At 37.4% G+C, this 18,952-nt stretch overlaps 1 protein-coding gene and 1 pseudogene across 3 annotated transcripts in view; one reads left to right on the top strand and one right to left on the bottom strand.

The window, feature by feature from the left end:
• ERO1A (endoplasmic reticulum oxidoreductase 1 alpha) overlaps window positions 1-15,281 on the bottom strand; it is a 42,896-nt gene extending 27,615 nt beyond the window's left edge. The window contains exons 1-3 of one of the 2 annotated variants that reach the window (XM_079121223.1): window positions 14,977-15,281; window positions 1,155-1,274; window positions 307-390 (exon numbers count right to left, since the gene is read on the bottom strand). In XM_079121223.1, coding sequence (XP_078977349.1) covers window positions 307-390; window positions 1,155-1,274; window positions 14,977-15,090 — 318 coding nt within the window. In that variant the 5' untranslated portion in view covers window positions 15,091-15,281. The remainder of the gene's footprint in view (window positions 1-306; window positions 391-1,154; window positions 1,275-14,976) is intronic. The other variant, XM_079121224.1, reaches the window with a different exon arrangement.
• Window positions 1,282-6,976, top strand: LOC306649961 (prefoldin subunit 3-like; annotated as a pseudogene). The gene has a single exon. The product of its transcript is annotated as a prefoldin subunit 3-like (transcript).
• Window positions 15,282-18,952: the final 3,671 nt, after the last annotated feature.

The following is an 18,952-nucleotide window of genomic DNA, read 5'->3' as shown; positions in this document are numbered from 1 at the left end:
ATACCATACATATAACTTTTTCAGGTAAGATAGAGGGAAAAAAAACAAATATCAAGCCAAAAGAACTATTACTCTCCCTAATAAATCAAAGAGTTATATTAACTGCTAAATTCTAATTTTATCATTACAAAGTCAGTATGATTCAAAATAGGTTTTACACTTAGATGTTTAGGTTTGTAATATGTAAATATCAAATGTTATATTGAAACTAAGGATTGAATTATTATTTGATTATCTTGGCACCCTTTAAAAAATTGTAATGGATAAAAAAAGATGCAATAGATACTAAAGGTACACAGTTCTTACAGATTGGCAAGGTCTGACTGCACAGTCCCTTCTTCCACACTGGCTGATATCATTCCAGAAAGGACATGGCCTCTTCAGGTTTACCTGTAGAATAAGAGTAGGAGTTTTAAAAATAAGAACCTCAAGATTATAAATGACAGCTGCTGAATTAAGATGCTATGAACTAGTTATGTGATATGTCGCAATCATGCTATTTCTTCCACTTACCAGTGGTCCAGTTTCATTGGCTGTATGTGTATAGCTGGCATAGGCAAATTGATAGGTGGTTAGAAAAACACAGACAGCCACTAACCAGACCCTGAATGTATGGCAACCAGGAGTCCAAACGGCTCATATCATCACTATTCAACTCATATTTTTTAAGGCAAGAAATAGTTACCCAATAGAGAAAAGTTAAATTGTGAATGTGAACTACAACTAAAGACTCCAATGATCAGATTTTCTAAATTCTTCCAGAAGTTATCTCAGGATAAAGTGCTACAAGTGACTTGTTAAAATAATATGAGTCTAAATAAAACCATACTGCTCCTAAAATTTTTTTAAATTATCTTAATTAATTAGAGCCGATCTGATATTTGAGAAAATTATGAACTCACTGTTTAGATAGCAATGTTTTTGTTCTAACTTCAATTTATCCAGGTAACTCTAGAGTGCAAAACTATCATTGAAATTAAAAATATCCAATTGATGAGTTTAAAACCAAATGGTTCACTAATATAAACTGAATTTCCTGACTAAAGCTTCTCTCAATTTTAAATAATAACCACAATTTTGAAGCTTAGTAATTCTTAAGAAAATGTAATTACCCATTAAAAGCATTCTTATACAAAAATTAAAATTAAAAGTACCTTGTAATATCTGAAGTAGTCACTTTCAAGAAGTCTTTGTAGTCGTGGGAAAAGTCTGTAGTTATTAAATCTATCGATGGTTTCAACATCACAAGTACAATCATCCAAGTAACCACTAACCTGTTCCGAAGAAAATGAAATATTAAATCAAAATGTCCTAGATGCAACAGATTCTTTTTCCTCAGATGGTTATTACAAAAATACCTCTTACTCAACCAACCTTTATCCATGCCTCATACTTTTCTGAGATGGGGCATAATCTAGTGATACTGTTGCTCTTTCTATATCCCTAACCCAATGCAGTGGATACTTTCGTAGGGTATACTGAGTTCATGAAAATACACACACACAGAGCTGGTCCCCTCACCGTCATTCTGTACCCCTGCCCTCCAGACCCCAGTTGACTAGACCAAAGATGGGCACTGAGATAAAAGGGAGAGATGTAGCTGCCTATGACCTGACCTGTAAACACATAAACTCAGACCATATTCTAGCATGTGAACAGATGCGCATGTGAGCCAGTCAGCAGAGAGAGGAAAGATTTTAAAAGACACTCCAAGAAGCGCTGATAAGAGACAGCACATGTTACTCATATTCCCTAAGGGTTTCCCACTTCCCCCACATCTTTCCTGAAACCCAAGTGTACTCCCATTCTTGGTTTTCCTGAGACTCTGTATTCTTATAAGTTTCAGTTGTTTCCATTTTTCCTTTAATTTCCAGAGTATGTATAGGTCAGAGACTTGATGACTATATAAAAAGAAGTGACAATTTATTTAAAAAAAAAAAACAATAAATCACTATAGACTTCTAACAATCCCTAGTTAATGGGCCATAATGATTTTTATAGGTTTGGAATGGTGCTTAGAAATGATTTATCATTAGCAAAATTGAAATAGCAAACTGACCACAAAGCCAATCCTGATCTGCTCAAGATTGAGGTCTTAAACCCTAGTTACTAGAAACTATTAAATGTACCTTTATGAGGATACAGTGGGAAGTTATATTATAATGATGTCATATTATATGATGTTTTCAGTTGTGAAACTAAAATTCCTAGATGTTTATTTGGGGCTAGGCAAACACCTAATGGAAGTAATTAAACATTGCTTTTAAGTAACAAGCACATAATGATTCCAAAAAAAATTGGTGGCGGGGGGAGTTGTGAGGACAGGAGGAATGCTGTAGAAAAACGAGCTCGTTCTTTAGTCTCAATGTCTTCATTGTAAACTACATTGGATTATATTTTAGGGATCCCTACTACCTATAAAAACATGTTAAAATCTACTTGTAAGAAAGCAAGTAAAAATATTTATTGAAATACTAAAGATGTTTCCCCTTTGGAATATATAAAATACTACAATAACTTAATTTGAGAATATCACAAAACAGTATTTTCACCTGAGAGACGAGAAGCCTTTGAATGATCACAGCAACATTCAAAAGCTAAGATTTTCTTACTGATTTTTCTAATCTTATTTGTTTGGAGCTAATTCAGTTTCTAGAAATCTGATCTACATATTTTGTCATATAATAACTGTTTTCATTTCATATGCAAATGTGTCCTTGTTTCCTACTGAAAATTCTGAGTACACCATAATCTTAGAGTCCTAATTCTATGTGCGTGCACATGTTTGGTGTAGGGGGTTGAACCCAGGGCCTGAAGCTCCTGAAGCAGCACTCTAGCACTGAGCTACACCCCCAGTCCCTATGAATCTTAATTTTGGATATTAACAACATTAAAGTGCTTTTAATCTAGATGATTCCATTTTTCACATTTTCTTTTGAAGCTTTAAAGCAAAACTTCTAAGGACAAAAAAGTAGCTGTTTCTCCCCTTAGGTACAAATTATTATTCAAAGAATAACAGGCCTAGAAAGACCACAAAGGCCAAAAGGACACAAGCAAAACAGACATTAAGTTACAAAATGAAACAACTGAACAAGAGAAATCTGAGAGAGTTTGAAGCAATCCATTTTTCCCCCAGAAATTCATTTTCACAGTAAAAATATATCTTCAAGACCTAGCTCAGTGTCACCACTTTACAGAAGCCATCTCTCAGGAATACCTCACCACTGTTGTGTTAACTGCTTTTCCCGGGTGCTTCCAGTGTATCCCACATACTGCTATAGTATAAAAATGCCTCACTGTGCTGAATTTACTGTCTCCCTCCTGCCCATCAGAGAGCAAAATCCTTGAAGGCAAAATCATGTTTGTTCATCTTTGTGTTTCCAATACCTGGCACCATGCTTTTAGAAAGTGCACTGTAGATGAACAAGAATTATTTACAGAATGGGTGGATGCTGTCCACTGGTACTCCTCACTGGAGAATAGTGCCACACTCTCTAAATGTACCTCTGTACTAACATGTCGCCTGTGATGGTGCTCAGTGCCCCAGAGCACACAAGCACATTTGGGCAGGAAGTCACTTACCACAGTAAGATAAGCAGGCAGCTATGATAAGCAACCCTTCACACCCAACATTCTACCTATCTATATCCTAAATACAAAGGAAGTTCTGAGAAGCCCCCAACCAGAAAAAAGTGCAGATCCTCCAGAGCAGAGGTGACATGTGGGGAAAGGAGGCAGGTCAAATGGTGGTTTTTAAGTCTCCTGCCCCTTACGTTAGATATGGAATAGGAGGTGTTCTCCACTATAAATATAGGTAGTAAGGCAGATAAGGAAGCAACATAAAGATGGCAGAGGTTTCAGTAGGTGAAGAGAGTCCAGCAAAGACAAGACAGGTAGCTACTTGGAAATCCAAGCCATCTTACAGTTCAAGTGAGCCTGCCAACAGCAGAACCTGATCCCTAAAAGGAAGCCTGGCAGGTATATTGCAAGGTCCAGTTCTAATAACTAGAGAACAAGGCATGTTAGCAAAACAGAGTCACAGGAAAGGGCTAAGGTAGAAAACCTGTTAATGGAAACAGGATAGACTCTTGGAAACAAATCAAAATTCTATTACCTAATCTAAGACCTTTAAGGCAGGTGCCACTCTATAACAAGGATGACTTTGTGCTGAAGTAACTATGCACTGTCTCCCAGTGGGAGACAACTCTGGACCTGCCTCAAGAATCTGAATTTTTAAAAAGTTTCTCCATTCCAAAATGTATAATGTATGCTAAAATATGAAGCTCAGTGTTCTTGACTTCATTCATGAAATCATCAGCCTTGGGTAAAGAGCCAAAATAATAGGTGGAAATAAAAAGGCCCTGATTAAGGGATGGTAGGTATAAATACCAAGGTAGGAGTGACATGTAACATCACCCAGTTTAAAGTCCTGGTCCCTGAAGAGTTAGCTGAAAAGTCTTTGAAGGCCTTCTATTGCAACCTCTCAAGCAAAACAGCAAACCCCTCCATAGATGTCCCTCAAGGAGGAGACAGTGTGTATCAATGGTTAGTATGCATGCTCTGGAGTCAGACCTTCTTAGGTTCGATTTCTACTTTGCCACCTAGCTAGTTTGTGGCCTTATCCAAGTTAGTTAATCTCTCTATTCCTCAGTTCAATATCTTAATGGAAAATAATAATAGGTCTCATCTCATGGATTTGATATCAGTATAAAATAATACAAAGTAAATGTTCAGTAAATGTTCATCATTATTATTACCCAATCTCTTTAAATGCTTCTGCTTCTGTGACATTTTCTTAGGAAGAAAAAAATAGGGTAAAATTGTAGTTAAAATTTTCCAAAAATTTGACTTCTGTCTCCAATGGAATAAAGGACTACATATAAAAAATTAACACTGGAGGGAGTCTCAGAAACTTTCCCCATTGACTCTGGGAAAAGTCAAATATAAAAGAGAAAAGAAAATTACACTGGTCTAGTTGTTCACTACTTTCTAGTTACAGATATTCTTTAAATATTTTCTAAATACCTTCTAGTTTTCTTCTTAAAATATCAGCAAATTCTAGTCCTACCATAGATTATCACTTTAGGTTTTCACTCAAAGTACTGTAAGACTATACTCTTCGTACTTATTTTTTTATGAAATGACTTTAAAAGTATTCAAAGTGTTGACTGGGCAAGAAAAAGAAATAAAAGGTACATAAATTAAAAAGGAAGAAGTAAAATTGTCTCTGTTTACAGATGACATGATCTTACAAAGTATGTAGAAAACCCTAACTACTCCACCAAAAAAATTGTTAGAACTAGTAAATAAGTTTTAGAATACAAAGTCAACTACAAAAATCAATTTCAGGAATCGGGGTGGGGTAGCTTAAAGTGCTTCCTAGCATGCATGAGGCTCTGGGTTTGATCTCCAGCACTGAAATAAATAAATAAATAAACAAACAAACATCAGTCGAATTTTTATTAACTAGCCGTAACATATCTGAAAAAGAAATAAAACAATCCCACTTACAATAGCATCAAAAGGAATAAAAATACTAAGCAAGAAATGTAACTGAGAAAGTGAAAGAGCTGTATTCTGAAAACTAAAATATTGATGAAAAATATTGAAAATGACACAAATAAATGGAAAGATATCCCATGCAAGGATTTTAAAGAATTAATATTACTAAAATGTCCATAGTATGCAAAGTAATCTACAGATGCAATGCAATCCCTCTCAAAATTCCAATGACATTTTTCACAGGCATAGAAAAAACAATCCTAAAATTCATATGAACACAAAAGACCCCAAATAATTAAAGCAATCTTAAGCAAGAACAGACCTGGAAGCAGCCTTCTTCTTAATTTCAAATTATATTATAAAGCTATAGTAATAAAACAGTATGGTACCAGCACAAAAACAGACACACAGACCAATGGTACATATGGAGGGTACAAAGACAAGCCTATGTATACATGGACAACCAAATTTTTACAAAGGTGCCAAAACCCACAATGAGTAAAGAATGGTTTCTTCATTAAATGGTGCTGGGAAAACTGGATATCCACGTGCAAAAAATAATTTTTTTTAATCTTACATCACTCACATTAAAAAAAATCAACTTAAGAATTAAATACATAAACAAAATGCTAAACCACAAAACTACTAAAAGAAAACACAGGAGAAAGTTCCACAACATTGGTCTTGGCAGTGATATTTTAGAAATGGTAGCAAAAGCACAGGCAACAATAACAAAAATAAGTTGGAGTAGGCAGTTAGTCTCGTGCTAGCTTTCTTGAGAAGGTGGCCACTGAGAATTGTTGGGGCATACAAGAAGGGGTTGCAAGGTACAGGCAGCTCCACCTAGGGACTCCTGAGAACATGTGTGTGGACGATGTGAATTTCTTCATGAAACAGCCCAGGAATGAGACTGTAGCTACAATACTAAAGAAGCTGGAAGAACAGTACCAAGAATACAAGAAACGCTTGAAAGAAAAGGAGGCTAAAAGGTCAGATTCCTGAAATGAGGCAGATTTTGTAAATTCTAAATCACATGCACATGAAAAAAATCATCCACCAGTTGACTGGAGACCAGATTCTTACTGACAAATAACCTGTACTGCAAAGCTTTGTTTCCTCCTAGTGATAGTTTGTCTGTGGCTGGAGGCTAATGTAATGGTTGAATATGATACTGGTGAAGCTCAGGCATTGTTGGAAAAGACTTTATCTACTGCCACTAAGAATCTGTATTCTCTTGAGGAAGACCTTGACTTTATTTAAGATCAATGTAGTACTACAGAAGTCCAAATGGCCAGGGTTTAAACCAGGATGTAAACAGCACAAACAAAGATGATTCTACCAAGAACAAAGCATAATGCTGACAATTAAAAACGTGGTTTACTAGCATTTATTCTTAAAGATGGACATAACTGAATGATTTTATAAATTTTTTTAGTTGCAAATGGACCTCCATTTTATGTATCTATATGTGGTGCTGAGAACATGCTAGGCAAGTGTTCTACCACTGAGCCACAACCCCAGCCCTGAATGTTTTTTAACAGCAACAGTGATTAAATAATTGGGACTACATCAAACTAAAATATTTCTTAACAGCAAAGGAAACGACCAAGAAAATAAAAATACAGTCTGTAGAATGGGAGAAAATTTGCAAACTACTGTCTGATGTGGGATTAATATCCAAAATATACAAGGAATTCATACAATGAGAGAGAGAGAGGAAAAAGCCGATTAAAAAGAATGAAAAGAGGTTTGTTGCGGATGTATAGGAATGCATTTGATTTATGGGTATTGATTTCATAACCTGCTACCTTGCTGAATTCATTTATGGGTTTTAGAAGTTTTCTGGCAGAATTTTTTGGCTCTTCTAAATATAGAATTATGTCATCGGCAAATAGCGATAGTTTGAGTTCTTTTCCCATTAGTATCCTTTAATTTCTCTGCCTAGAGTTTCAAGAATGATGTTGAGTAGAAGTGGTGAAAGAGGGCATCCTTGTTACAGTTTTTAGAGGGAATGCTTTCAATTTTTCTCCATTTAGAATGATGTTGGCCTTGGGTTTAGCATACATAGCTTTAAAATGTTGAGATGTTTCTACTATCCCTAGTTTTTCTAGCGTTTTAAACATAAAGGGGTGCTTATTTTGTCAAATGCTTTTTCTGCACCTATTGAAATGATCCTATGATTCTTCTTTTTAAGTCTGTTATGTTTATTGATTTCCTTATGTTGAACCAACCTTGTATCCCTGGGATAAACCCCACTATGGTGCACTATCTTTTCAATATATTTTTATATGCAATTTGCCAAAATTTTATTGAGAATTTTTACATCTATGTTCATCAGGGATATTGGTCTGAAATTTTCTTTCTTTGATGTGTCTTTGTCTCGTTTTGGTATCAGGATGACATTAGCCTCATAGAATGAGTTTGGAAGGGTTCCCTTTTTTTCTATCTCATGAAATACTTTGAGGAGTATTGGTGTTCATTCTTCTTTGAAGGTCTTGTAAAACTCAGCTGAGAATCCATCTGGTCCTGGACTTTTCTTGATTGGTAGGCCATTGATGGTGTTTTCTATTTCATTAATTATAATTCATTTGTTCAAATCGTGTATGTCCTCCTGATACATCAGTGACAAGTCTACTGAAAGAGAAATTAGGAAAATTACCCCATTCGTGATAGCTTCAAAAAATATAAATACTTGGGAATCAATCTAACAAGAGAGGTGAAAGACCTCTACAATGAAAATTACAGAACACTAAAGAAAGAAATTGAAGAAGACATTAGAAGATGGAAAGACCTCCCATGCTCCTTGATAGGCAGAATTAATATCCTGGGTTTTTTGTTTTGTTTTGTTTGTTTGTTTGTTTGTTTGGTGTTAAGTTTTTTAAGTTCTTTATATATCCTGGAGATTAGTGTTCCTACCAAAAAGGCCATCCTACCAAAAGCATTATACAGATTTAATGAAATTCCAATTAAAATCCCGATGACATTCTTCATATAACTACAAAAAGCAATCTCACACACAAGTGTGTGTGTGTGTGTGTGTGTGTGTGTGTTACTCAGCCTTACTCAGCCTTAAAGAAGAATGAAATTATGGCACTTGCTGGTAAATGGATGGTGCGGGAGAATATCATGCTAAGAGAAATTAGCCAATCCCCAAAAACCAAAAGCTGAATATTTTCTCTGATATGCAGATGCTAATTCAAAATGGGGGCAGGGGTTAGGGAAGAATAGAGTTACTTTAGATTGGATAGAGGGGAATGAAGGAAGGGGAAGGAGTATGGGGGTAGGAAGGACAATAGAATGAATCAGACATTATTACTCCATGTACATATATAACTATACAACTAGTGGTATTCTACATCATGTATAATCAGAAGAAGGAGAAATTATACTCCATTATATATGATATATCAAAGTTCAGTCTATTGTCATATATAACTAATTAAAACAAATTTTAAAAATTTTTTAAAAAGAATGAAAAAAAGGACCTGAATAGACTTTTTTTACAAAGACATACAAAGGACCAACAAACAAATATGTGGAAAATGTGCTCAACATCACTTACCATGTAATCATCAGGGGAATTCAGATCAAACCCACAATAAAATAAATAACAAGTATTGATGAGAATGTAGAGAAACCAGAACCCTTATACATTGTTGGTAGGAATGTAAATTGGTACAGTCCCACTATGGTAAACAGTATGGAGTTTCCTCAAAAAAAAAAAAAAAAAAAAAATAGACCTATCACATGATCCAGCAATCCCACTTCTTGATATATAGCCAAAGAAAATAAAAATCTCTATTTCAATAAAGAGATATCTGTACTCCCATGTTCACTGCATCATTATTCACAATACCTGGGATGTAGAAACAATCCAAGTATCCATCAAGGAGTGAATAGATAAAAGAAAAAATACAATATGGCACATGATGGGTTATTATATCACCTTTTAAAAGAAGAAAGTTCTGCCGTTTGTAACAACCTGAATGAACCTGGAGGACATTATGCTAAGCAAAATCAGCCAGACACAAAGTCAAATGCTATTGTGATTTCATTTACTTGTGAAATCTAAAAAACAAGTCAAATTTACAGCAACAGAAAGTAGAAGAATGGTTACCAGGGGTTGTGGGTGCTGGGAAGTAGGGAGACGTTAAAAGATGAATAAATTCTGGAGACTTAATGTACAGTATGGTGACTACTACTGTATAAGGTCATGTAATGTATCATATACTTGATATTCTTAAGTAATCTCACCATGCAGGTATACAAAAAAGGTAACTATGTGAAGTAATAGATATGTGAGTCAGTTTTATTATAGTAATCATCTCCCAAAATATATGTATATCAAAATATCATGTTGTTTTCCTTGAATATATGTAATTTTGTCCATTATGGCTCAATACAGAGGAGGGAGACACAAATAAATAAATGTATATGCTCAAAGTGTGCTTTATTTGGTACAGAGCTTCAGGTATATTTGCTTTTATTTTGTTCTGGGACCATAAAAAATGAAATTTTTAAAATAAATCTTTTGTGCATATTTAAGATATGCAACATGGGATGTTACATATACAGATATAGACATGTAGTAAAATATTTACTAATGGGGCAAATTAACATATCCCTCATGTCACAGTTTTCCCCCCACCCCAAACCCCATAGCAAGAGGAACTATTATCTACTTATTTAGCAAAAATCCTGAATATGATACACTATTATTATCTATGGTCCTCATATTTAGATTTCTAAATACCCACCCACAAATGGATAAAGAAAATGTCACACACACTCACACGATATTAACCATAATCTGGATGGACCTAGAAGACATTATGCTAAGTGAATATGCAAGACAGAAAAAATATTGCATGATCTTATTCATATACAGACTTTATGGAGGTAAAAAAGGGAGCATGGGTGTTCAAATATAGAGACTGAAACTGTGGTTACTTATGGTGAGGGGAGAAGGAAATGAGAAGATGTAGATCAAAGGATAAAAAAACAGCACAAGCGTAGGAGGAAGAACATGCAGAGGATTCACTTATTGACAGTATACTAAGGCAACCCTGTCAATGGGAGCATGGAGATGCCAAAGTTCTATCCCAGGTAGAAGGACAGGGAATGGTAAGAGCTACCAGCTCAATAGGGTTGGGGGTGTACTCGGCAGCTGAGTCCATGCCTAGCTTATAGGAGGCCCTGGGTTTGGTCCCTAGCACCACAAAAAAATAGGGGGGAAACAAAGAGTTACTACCATTTTAAAGTCTGATGTCTCTCTAAAACTTTGTTATATATAACCATTATGAAAATATTTGTTTTACACACTTTTATTCAGAAAAGCCTGGAATGTAGCAGGCACTCAGAGTCAATGAACACCTCTCCAGTAAAACCTGTTTCAAAGATCAGGTTTTAATTCTGGGCTTATTTCCACTCACCATCCAAGGTATTACCAAGTGTCTCTCCCATGGCTCTGTCATTCAGGCTGACAATTATATCCACTTTAAAAATTGACCTAACAAGACACCTGACAGGTTAAATCTACTAAAATACCTGTTTGCAGAATATATATACAATGTGCTTCAAACTAAAAATAATACACTTTTGGAGAAGTCCCTTCAGAATATCTGAGCTACTCTCCTCTCATTGGCTTGATGAAGATCTACCACACTTCAGTGGCTCTGAGTGTTATTAGTTCTTGCCATACTAAGATTGGAAAAACATTGTGAGTACATAGGAGTTTATAGTCACTTAAATGGAAAAGATGTCCATACTGCATCCATACTGCCTCCATACTGCCTCTGAGGTTATTTCTTTAAAATATATCCTAGGATTCCATTAATTGGGACTAAAGTTCTGTCATTTCATTTTTTCTAATGGTAAATAATGGGACAGTAACTGGCAAAAATAATAAACTGCAAAAGGACTTCATTTGCCTTAAGCCCATACAAATATTACAAATATTATTTTGGTTTGGTCCTGGTTATAGGGTTGTTTATACAAACTATACACATATTAAACTTCATAGGCTTATAAATTCAAATAAAATAAGAGCCAATTTTCTGTAAATTTGTTAAAATAGAATGGCTTAAAAAAAAAAAAAAAAAAAAGCAAGGGTTAGTATACAAGGAAGATTTACAAGTCCCAAGCAATTAATCATTAGTTGTTTGAACAACTAACACTGAAATACTATTACCAAAAGAATTTATAACATATAGTAAAAATGGGTTTAGTAGGATTTGATATCAACTAACAGGCATATATAATAACTGACCAAGTTCATATATAATAACTGACCAAGTTCAAACAAAAATACATTTGTAGCCATCAACCCATTCTGAAAGAATTATTCCAGAAAAACATGCAAATGCCTTGCTTATCAGAAAAAAGGTTTTAAAAAACACTTCTACTGGCATAGTGCTTACATCTTGTACCATAATTTCCCTAATATATGCTGAGCACCAATCATAAACCAGGTTCAGTATTCTGGAAGTTAAAATCCTATTTAAATTCTTTTTTTTTTTTTTTTTTTTTTTTTTTTTTTTTTTGAGATGGTAGGTACCAGAGATTGAACCTAGGGGCACCTACCTAGGGATGAACCTAGGGATGAGTCACATCCCTAGCCCTTTTTATTTTTCGTTTTGAGACAGGGTTTCCCTAAACTGCTTAGGAGCTTGCTAAGTTGTGGAGGCTGGCTTTGAACTTGGGATTCTACTGCCTCAGCTTCCCCTGTCACTGGAATTATAGGTATGTGCCACCATGCCCAGTTTTTAATTCATTTTTTGATCTCTCAAAACTTTTTGACAGTAGGCCTTAACAAATACTTATTTAAATTAATCTAATCATTTGTAGAACTCTATACACTTTTTTTCAATGACTTCCTAAAGTAGAACAATTATATGCTGCTCTGGCTCAAATCAGAGCTGATATATTATAAACTAAACCCCAACTCTAAGACAAGCACCCATGCTACTATAAGATGGTGATGTGGTAACCCAAAGCAGAAGTGGCAAAGACAGATAACAGGAAGGGACAGAAACATAAGACTAATAACAATACAGAATTCACAAGTCTTTGCAGCTCATTGGATACCGTAAATCAAACCAGAGAATATTTTAAGTTGTATTTCCAAACATTAGGTGAAATTTTAGTTTTTAATATATTTTCTAGCAATATTTACTAACTTGTTCTTTTAAGTGCCTAGGATCTGTACCTCCTACCAGCTCCCAATGAATATCACTCACCAAACTACAAGCTCTTCAAGGGAGTGAGCATACCCTAATTATTTCTGTATTCCAAACTCTCCGATCATGAACACAACAGTTATGTTTGTTGAATAAATGATTTGCACTGCTCATCTCTTCTTGTCTTTTCTCCATTTTTTTTTTTTTTGTTGTTGTTGTTGTTGTTGCTGTTCTCTCTCATTCTGTTTTTTTATGCATGTCCGTCTCTATTCTCTGCTTGTCTATTCATCTCTGGCCATCCCACTTCTCCTCTCACCCTCATTCCTTCCATTTTTGGTCACAATAGAACTAAAGTACACTTTTATTTGTTTTATTTATTTAATTATTCATTCATTTATTTTATTTTATTTTGGTGCTGGGAATTGAACCCATGGCCTTGTGCTTGCAAGGCAAGCACTTTACCGACTGAGCTATCTCCCCAGCACCTGTTTTATTTTTTAAATGAGAATTGATGATCTCTGTTCTTAAGTACACCATTTTAAATTTCTCTTAAAATTGTTTTTTGCTATGCTACCTTGTTTACTATTCCGTTTTGGGTTTTTTTGTTGTTGTCTATTTTGGTTTTTGTTTCATTTTGTTTTGTTTTGCTTGAGACAGGGTCTCTCTAAATTGCCCAGGCTGACCTTGAACTTACAATCCTCCCGTCTTAGCTCCCAAGTAGTTGGGATTACAGGCAAGGGCCACCACACCCAGCTAGTTGACTATTTGTTAAAGTTAACTCTGAAAAACAACCAATCTTGTCTAAAAGGGGGAAAAAAAAAGAAAAAGAAACCATATTTTTATGTTGGGAAGTACACCAGAGGATATTAAGAAAGAGGGAAAAAAAAAACCTTAATCATTAATCGGGAAAAAAGTGTAAAAAAATTAAAACTTCCCCAATTTTAAGCAGATCTCTAAAAAGGTTACTGGAGAGAAAGTGAAAGTCAAAGAGTTAAATAGAACTGCTTTTCATTATCCAAACCTCCAGAATGTCATTGAAAATGTTACACTAGACATCTTTAAGCACTGAATACATTAAAGACTTATTTTTACCTTCCTTATTTTTTGAATGTTTAAAATTTGTGTATGTAATATTTGCAATCAGAAGGAAATAGACTTTTTCCTTTTAAGTACTTGATTGTGTGCTGTTTGCAATCATAGCAGGTTATAATGTCTTAGTTGTAATGCAGCAATTTTCTTTCAAGTTCCATTACAGGTTCCCAGATAACACTCATCTCTACTCCCAAATCGCTCAGCAAAATGAGATCCAAGAATTTAAAGCAGTGAAAGGGATGACACCTCTTGCTCCCATAAAGTTCTTCTTTCATCCATGATATAGCAACATACCCCTACACCCATAAATGTTACTTCTGATCACAAATAATAAAATCCACTTGAATAATTTGGATGCCTCAATTTTGTATAAAACGTAATTTTTATTTGATAGAAGTCCTCCAAAAGGTGACTTTAAGGAAAATGACTTTGAACTATCAAATACTGAGATACAAGAAAACTAAGTTTTTTTGAAAATATTTTGCTCCTGGAACTCCACATCTTTTACTCACAGAAGGAAATAATCATAATAAGCTTGTAATCGGACTCCTTGGCCATCCTTCCATTCAGACCACCTTTGAAAGTGTCACAATAAGAGATCATTACATTCAGGAAAAAGAAAGCACAGGGCGAGAAGCCATAGGGCAACCAGAGCCCCAAAGACACCAGGCAGCTGGGCTTGAACACAGAAACAGTCACACAAAGCCATTCTTCCGCCTGACAAGAATGAGAGCATCCCCCGCCTACAAAAGCCTGTCCTAGCCAGAAAGGTTGGCGGAGACATCCAGCACAGGTCCGGGGTACACAAGTTCCAGGTAAAGTTAGAAGTTAGGAAGACCCAGGTTCTGAGAAAATAGGGAATACTGAATGTGGGTGCTCACTGTCAGTACACCCGGGAACGGAAGGTCAAAAGAGATGCATAAACCAACTTGGTAAAAACATAGAGCATGCACCCACACCCCTCTCCTGCAGCCGAGCTCCCGAGGGCGCGCCGAGGTCCAGGCAGCGGTGGAGGACCTGTCCTCGCCCACCCAGACCAGCTACCGGGGACTAAGACCCCGGTGACGAAGCACAGGGGGCTCGTTCCAGGAAGAAGGAGGTGCAGTGACGCACCCCATCCTGTCACCTGCCGGGGTCTCCACACCCAGCGAGCAGCCGGGGCACGGAGTGCCAGGACCCGCAGCACCCACACGCACACCCTCACCTGGCAGAAGCACCTCTGCGCCGCCGTCTCCGGGGGCTGCTGCCCGCCGTGGCCCGAGCACAGCAGCCACACAGCACCCAGAAGGCCGATCAGGAAGACCCAGCCGCGGCCCATAGCCGCTCTGGCCGTTCGTCGCCCCGCGCCTCCGAGTCCCCAGCACTAAGCGCAGGCCGCGCGCCCAAAGATGAAGCCCGCGCGGGCCGGCCCCCGGCGGCGCCCCACCTCCCGGCCGCCTCCCAGGCCCGCCCTCGGCTCTCCCGCCTCTCAGCGGCCGCCACCTCTCCGCAGAGCCTGCGGACGTGCGGCGGCGCCCGCGCTGGCCGCCCGGGGCCTGGGGCCGGCTTCCTTCCCGCCGCGTGAGGCTGACGCACGAACCCGCTTATAGGCTCGACCCCGCCGCGCCCGCCCCCAGGCCCCGAGTCCCCCACACCCCGGGCCTGGAGACTCGGCCCAGCCCGAAGCCCCCAGACCCCGCGCCGGTGTCCGGGTCCTGCCCACCCGCTGAGGAAGCCGAAGCCCGAGGGGCCTGTGTTATCCTGCGGGGTCACCGCCCCCGCGCCGCCCCGCCCCAAGCGGTTCACTGCCGGCCAATCCTTCCGTATCTCAATGCAAGGAAATCGACCGTACGAATTACGTGTCCGTAGTGCGGCTGTCAGAGTCTTAAAGCTGAAAAGCATATTAGAGTTCATTTAGACCAGGGTTGCATATGTAATTCGGATTTTCTGGTAGCTACATCAAAAGAACAAGAAGAAACAGGTGAAACTGTTTTAAATGTTTAAATGTTTTGTTTAGTGTCCAGTATGTGCAAAATATGTCAAAATGCAATCAGTATTAACTTTATTCATAAATATTTCACTTTTGTTTTTAAATCCAGTATGTATCCTATACGAACTGGGCACATTTCATAGCCAAATGTGGCTACTGCGAACTGGATTGTCAAACCCACCTTCTCATTTAACAGGCAAAACAAGCCTAGAGAGGTGAGATGATGTGAACAAGAATTGACAACTGGGCAGCGACAGATCCAAGTCCTCTGATTCCTAGTGCCTTCAATCATGGGATCAGTCTATGAATTTTTGTTGTTATTGATGTTTTTAAGAAGAACTGATACTTTACAACATCTTGTACATTAAAAGTTGGGATATTTTGGACATGGGGTGTAGCTCAGTGGTAGAGTTCATCTCACATGGTCAGGTTCAAGTTCTGATGTCCCGCTCCCTCCATGCACTGAGGGGTTGGGCAGGATTTTAAAAATTGAGAAAAGAAGCTAAACAGACATCTTTCCAAAGAATTCATACAAATAGCTAACAGGTATATGAAAAGGTAACCTCATCACTAACCATCAAGGAAATGCAAATTTAAAACACACCTGTAAAAATAGCTATTATCTGAAAGACAATAGCCTGGTGCAGTGGAACAGGCCTGTAATCCCAGCTGTTTAGGAGCCTGAAATACCAGGTAGTTGGGAGGCAGAAGGAGCACAAGTTCAAGATCAGATGGGCAAATTAGGGAGACTTTGTCTCCAAATAAATTAAAATGGGCTGGGATATAGCTCAGTGGTTCAGCACTTGCCTAGCATGTAGGAGACCCTGGATTCCATCCCCATTGAGAGGGGGCAGGCACCAATGATGACCAACTTGGAACATAGTATGGAGATTCCTCAAGAAATTCAACATAAAATTACCATATGATCTTTTGAATCTATACCACACATCATATATACGCACATGAATTTAAATCAGTAAATCTGCACCCTCATGTTTATTTCAGCATCACTATGTAATCTTATGACGTTACTCCTTCAGCAAGGATTATGTCTCAAACATACCTGAGAGTTCCAGAGATACTAACAAGGAGCCTTTTGCCATGTTTTGGAGTGAATGACTTTCTTATGACCAAAGTATTAATCAAAGATTAGGCCATCAAAAATAAGACACACACTAAGAAAAGGGGAACCTAAATTAATAAAGCTTCAGAAGGAAGCATGAATCAGCTTAAGATTTCACCCTGCTGCAACAGTCTGTAACCTGGGGAAGTTTAAAACTTTCAGTATCCCCATGATAGTTCTATCCCATAAAACTCAAAATCTTGCTCAGAACAGATTTCTAACAAACTTAAAATCAGAAATAATATCTATGCAAGACATACATTTTTAATTTATCATCTTGATAGTTATAATTGTTTTCTTTCAGATTTGTAAGAGATTTTAGACATGTCTAATAGTTTTATGCATGTGGTTTGAAAATCACTGAAGCTCCCTGAGAGTCCTCTAAGTCAGTCTTTTGTGTGAGTATACTTCTTCAAATAGTCTTACTTGGGCAGTGCTCATCTATGTTGGCCCATGAAATAACTGGTTAGTCATTCAATAACTATTTCAAGAGCACTCACAGGGTACATAGTTCAACCTTTGATTTCTGAAAGCCTAGCCTCGCATCTATTATGACTTTACTAAACAAATTTTTTAGAGATGAACCTGATTACAACCTTGTTATTCTAATACTAGTGATTATAATAACACACAACTTAAACTTAATGTACACAGCATTTCTTGATGGAATTCTGATTACTGTGCAAATGACAGCGATTATTTATTTATTTTCAATGACGAAAGCAGGAAATGGCTTGAACCCAGTTTCTCAAAATGGGACATGGAGATTTCTGTGGGAAGTTTCTGAGTACTTAAACTTTTTCCAACATTCAAATAGACAGGAAAGGAAATAAAGTAAAGCAGAAAAAAAATTATCAAAGAAAAATGGCCAAGTAAAAATTTAAGAGTTTGGCACTATTTGATTAGAGCCACTTATCTAATTAATCTTTACTAAGTATAGATGTGCATGTTACATTTCTGTATGCTTCTCTTAAGGTGCTTAGAATCCCCTGAGATGGGAAGGCAGGCCACCTGTTTTTGCCTTTACCTCGAGTTCCTGAAAGAGAAGCTGTGTATAGCCACTGATGCCACTCCTTAATTTCCATTTCATGCCTTAACCCACTGGTTTCTGACTCCACCCTCCTGAAACTCCTTTTTATGTGACATTCTTATTGCCAAAATCAGTGACCATTTTTCATGGAACCTCTGCCGTGTTTTGATAATGCCAATTCTTCTCTCCTTCAATTCCATTTCCTAATCACTAACGCTCTCTATACTTCTCCAATATTATTTAACTGTGTTCTCTATGAGCTTTTCCCCAACCCACTTTTAGGATGTGAATATTCCCCATGATTCCATCTTTTGTTCAGTGTTCATCTAAGCCTACCCCAGGAGGAAGTCACCCAGTCTCCTGATTCTAAATACCTCCTCTATACCCATCACTCCCAAATCTGTATCTCCAGTTCAGATCTCTCCCTTGAACTTCAAGATCCAACTGTCTAATTGGACACATCTTCTGATTTTCTCAGAAACATTTGGTTATACCATCTATATCTAGGCATCTATAAAGCAGGAAGCTATTTTCAATTTCTGCTGCTCTCTCATTTCCCATGATCTGTTGATACATCAAGTCCTGTCTGCCTGTTCTCTACATATATCTTCATTGACTCCTTTTGCTCCATCTTTATGACCAAGGACTTTATTGTCCCTCACCTGATTTATTTCTTCATTCCCTTAACTAATCACCCAGCTTCCAGGCTTCTACTCCTCAAAAAACATGCTACTCACTAGGTTGATTTCTCAAAAATGTAAATTTTTGAGACCACATTATACCTCTTTTAAAATTTTCCAATGCTTCTAGTTGTCTGAAAAATTAAGCTCAAGACTCTTGTAATGTCAGTCAGGGTCCCCCATGATCTTTCCCATCTACTCCAGCTTCATTTTCAATAGCTCTCTGTCTTAAAATCATCCAACTGCTAACATTCCCCTGTACATGCTTGTTGTTCCCAGCCTTGACATCTTTCTTACCTGAAATGAGCTTCCACTCCTGTAATGTTTACCCTGCCCCAAGCTATAGGCCTCACTTTGGGTGACTTCAACTACCTTAAA

Source organism: Sciurus vulgaris, assembly GCF_902686455.1.
Source record: "Sciurus vulgaris genome assembly, chromosome: 2".
Classification (NCBI taxonomy): domain Eukaryota; kingdom Metazoa; phylum Chordata; class Mammalia; order Rodentia; family Sciuridae; genus Sciurus; species Sciurus vulgaris.
The sequence above is the reverse complement of the archived record's forward strand: the minus strand, read 5'-3'. Positions and strand labels throughout refer to the sequence as shown.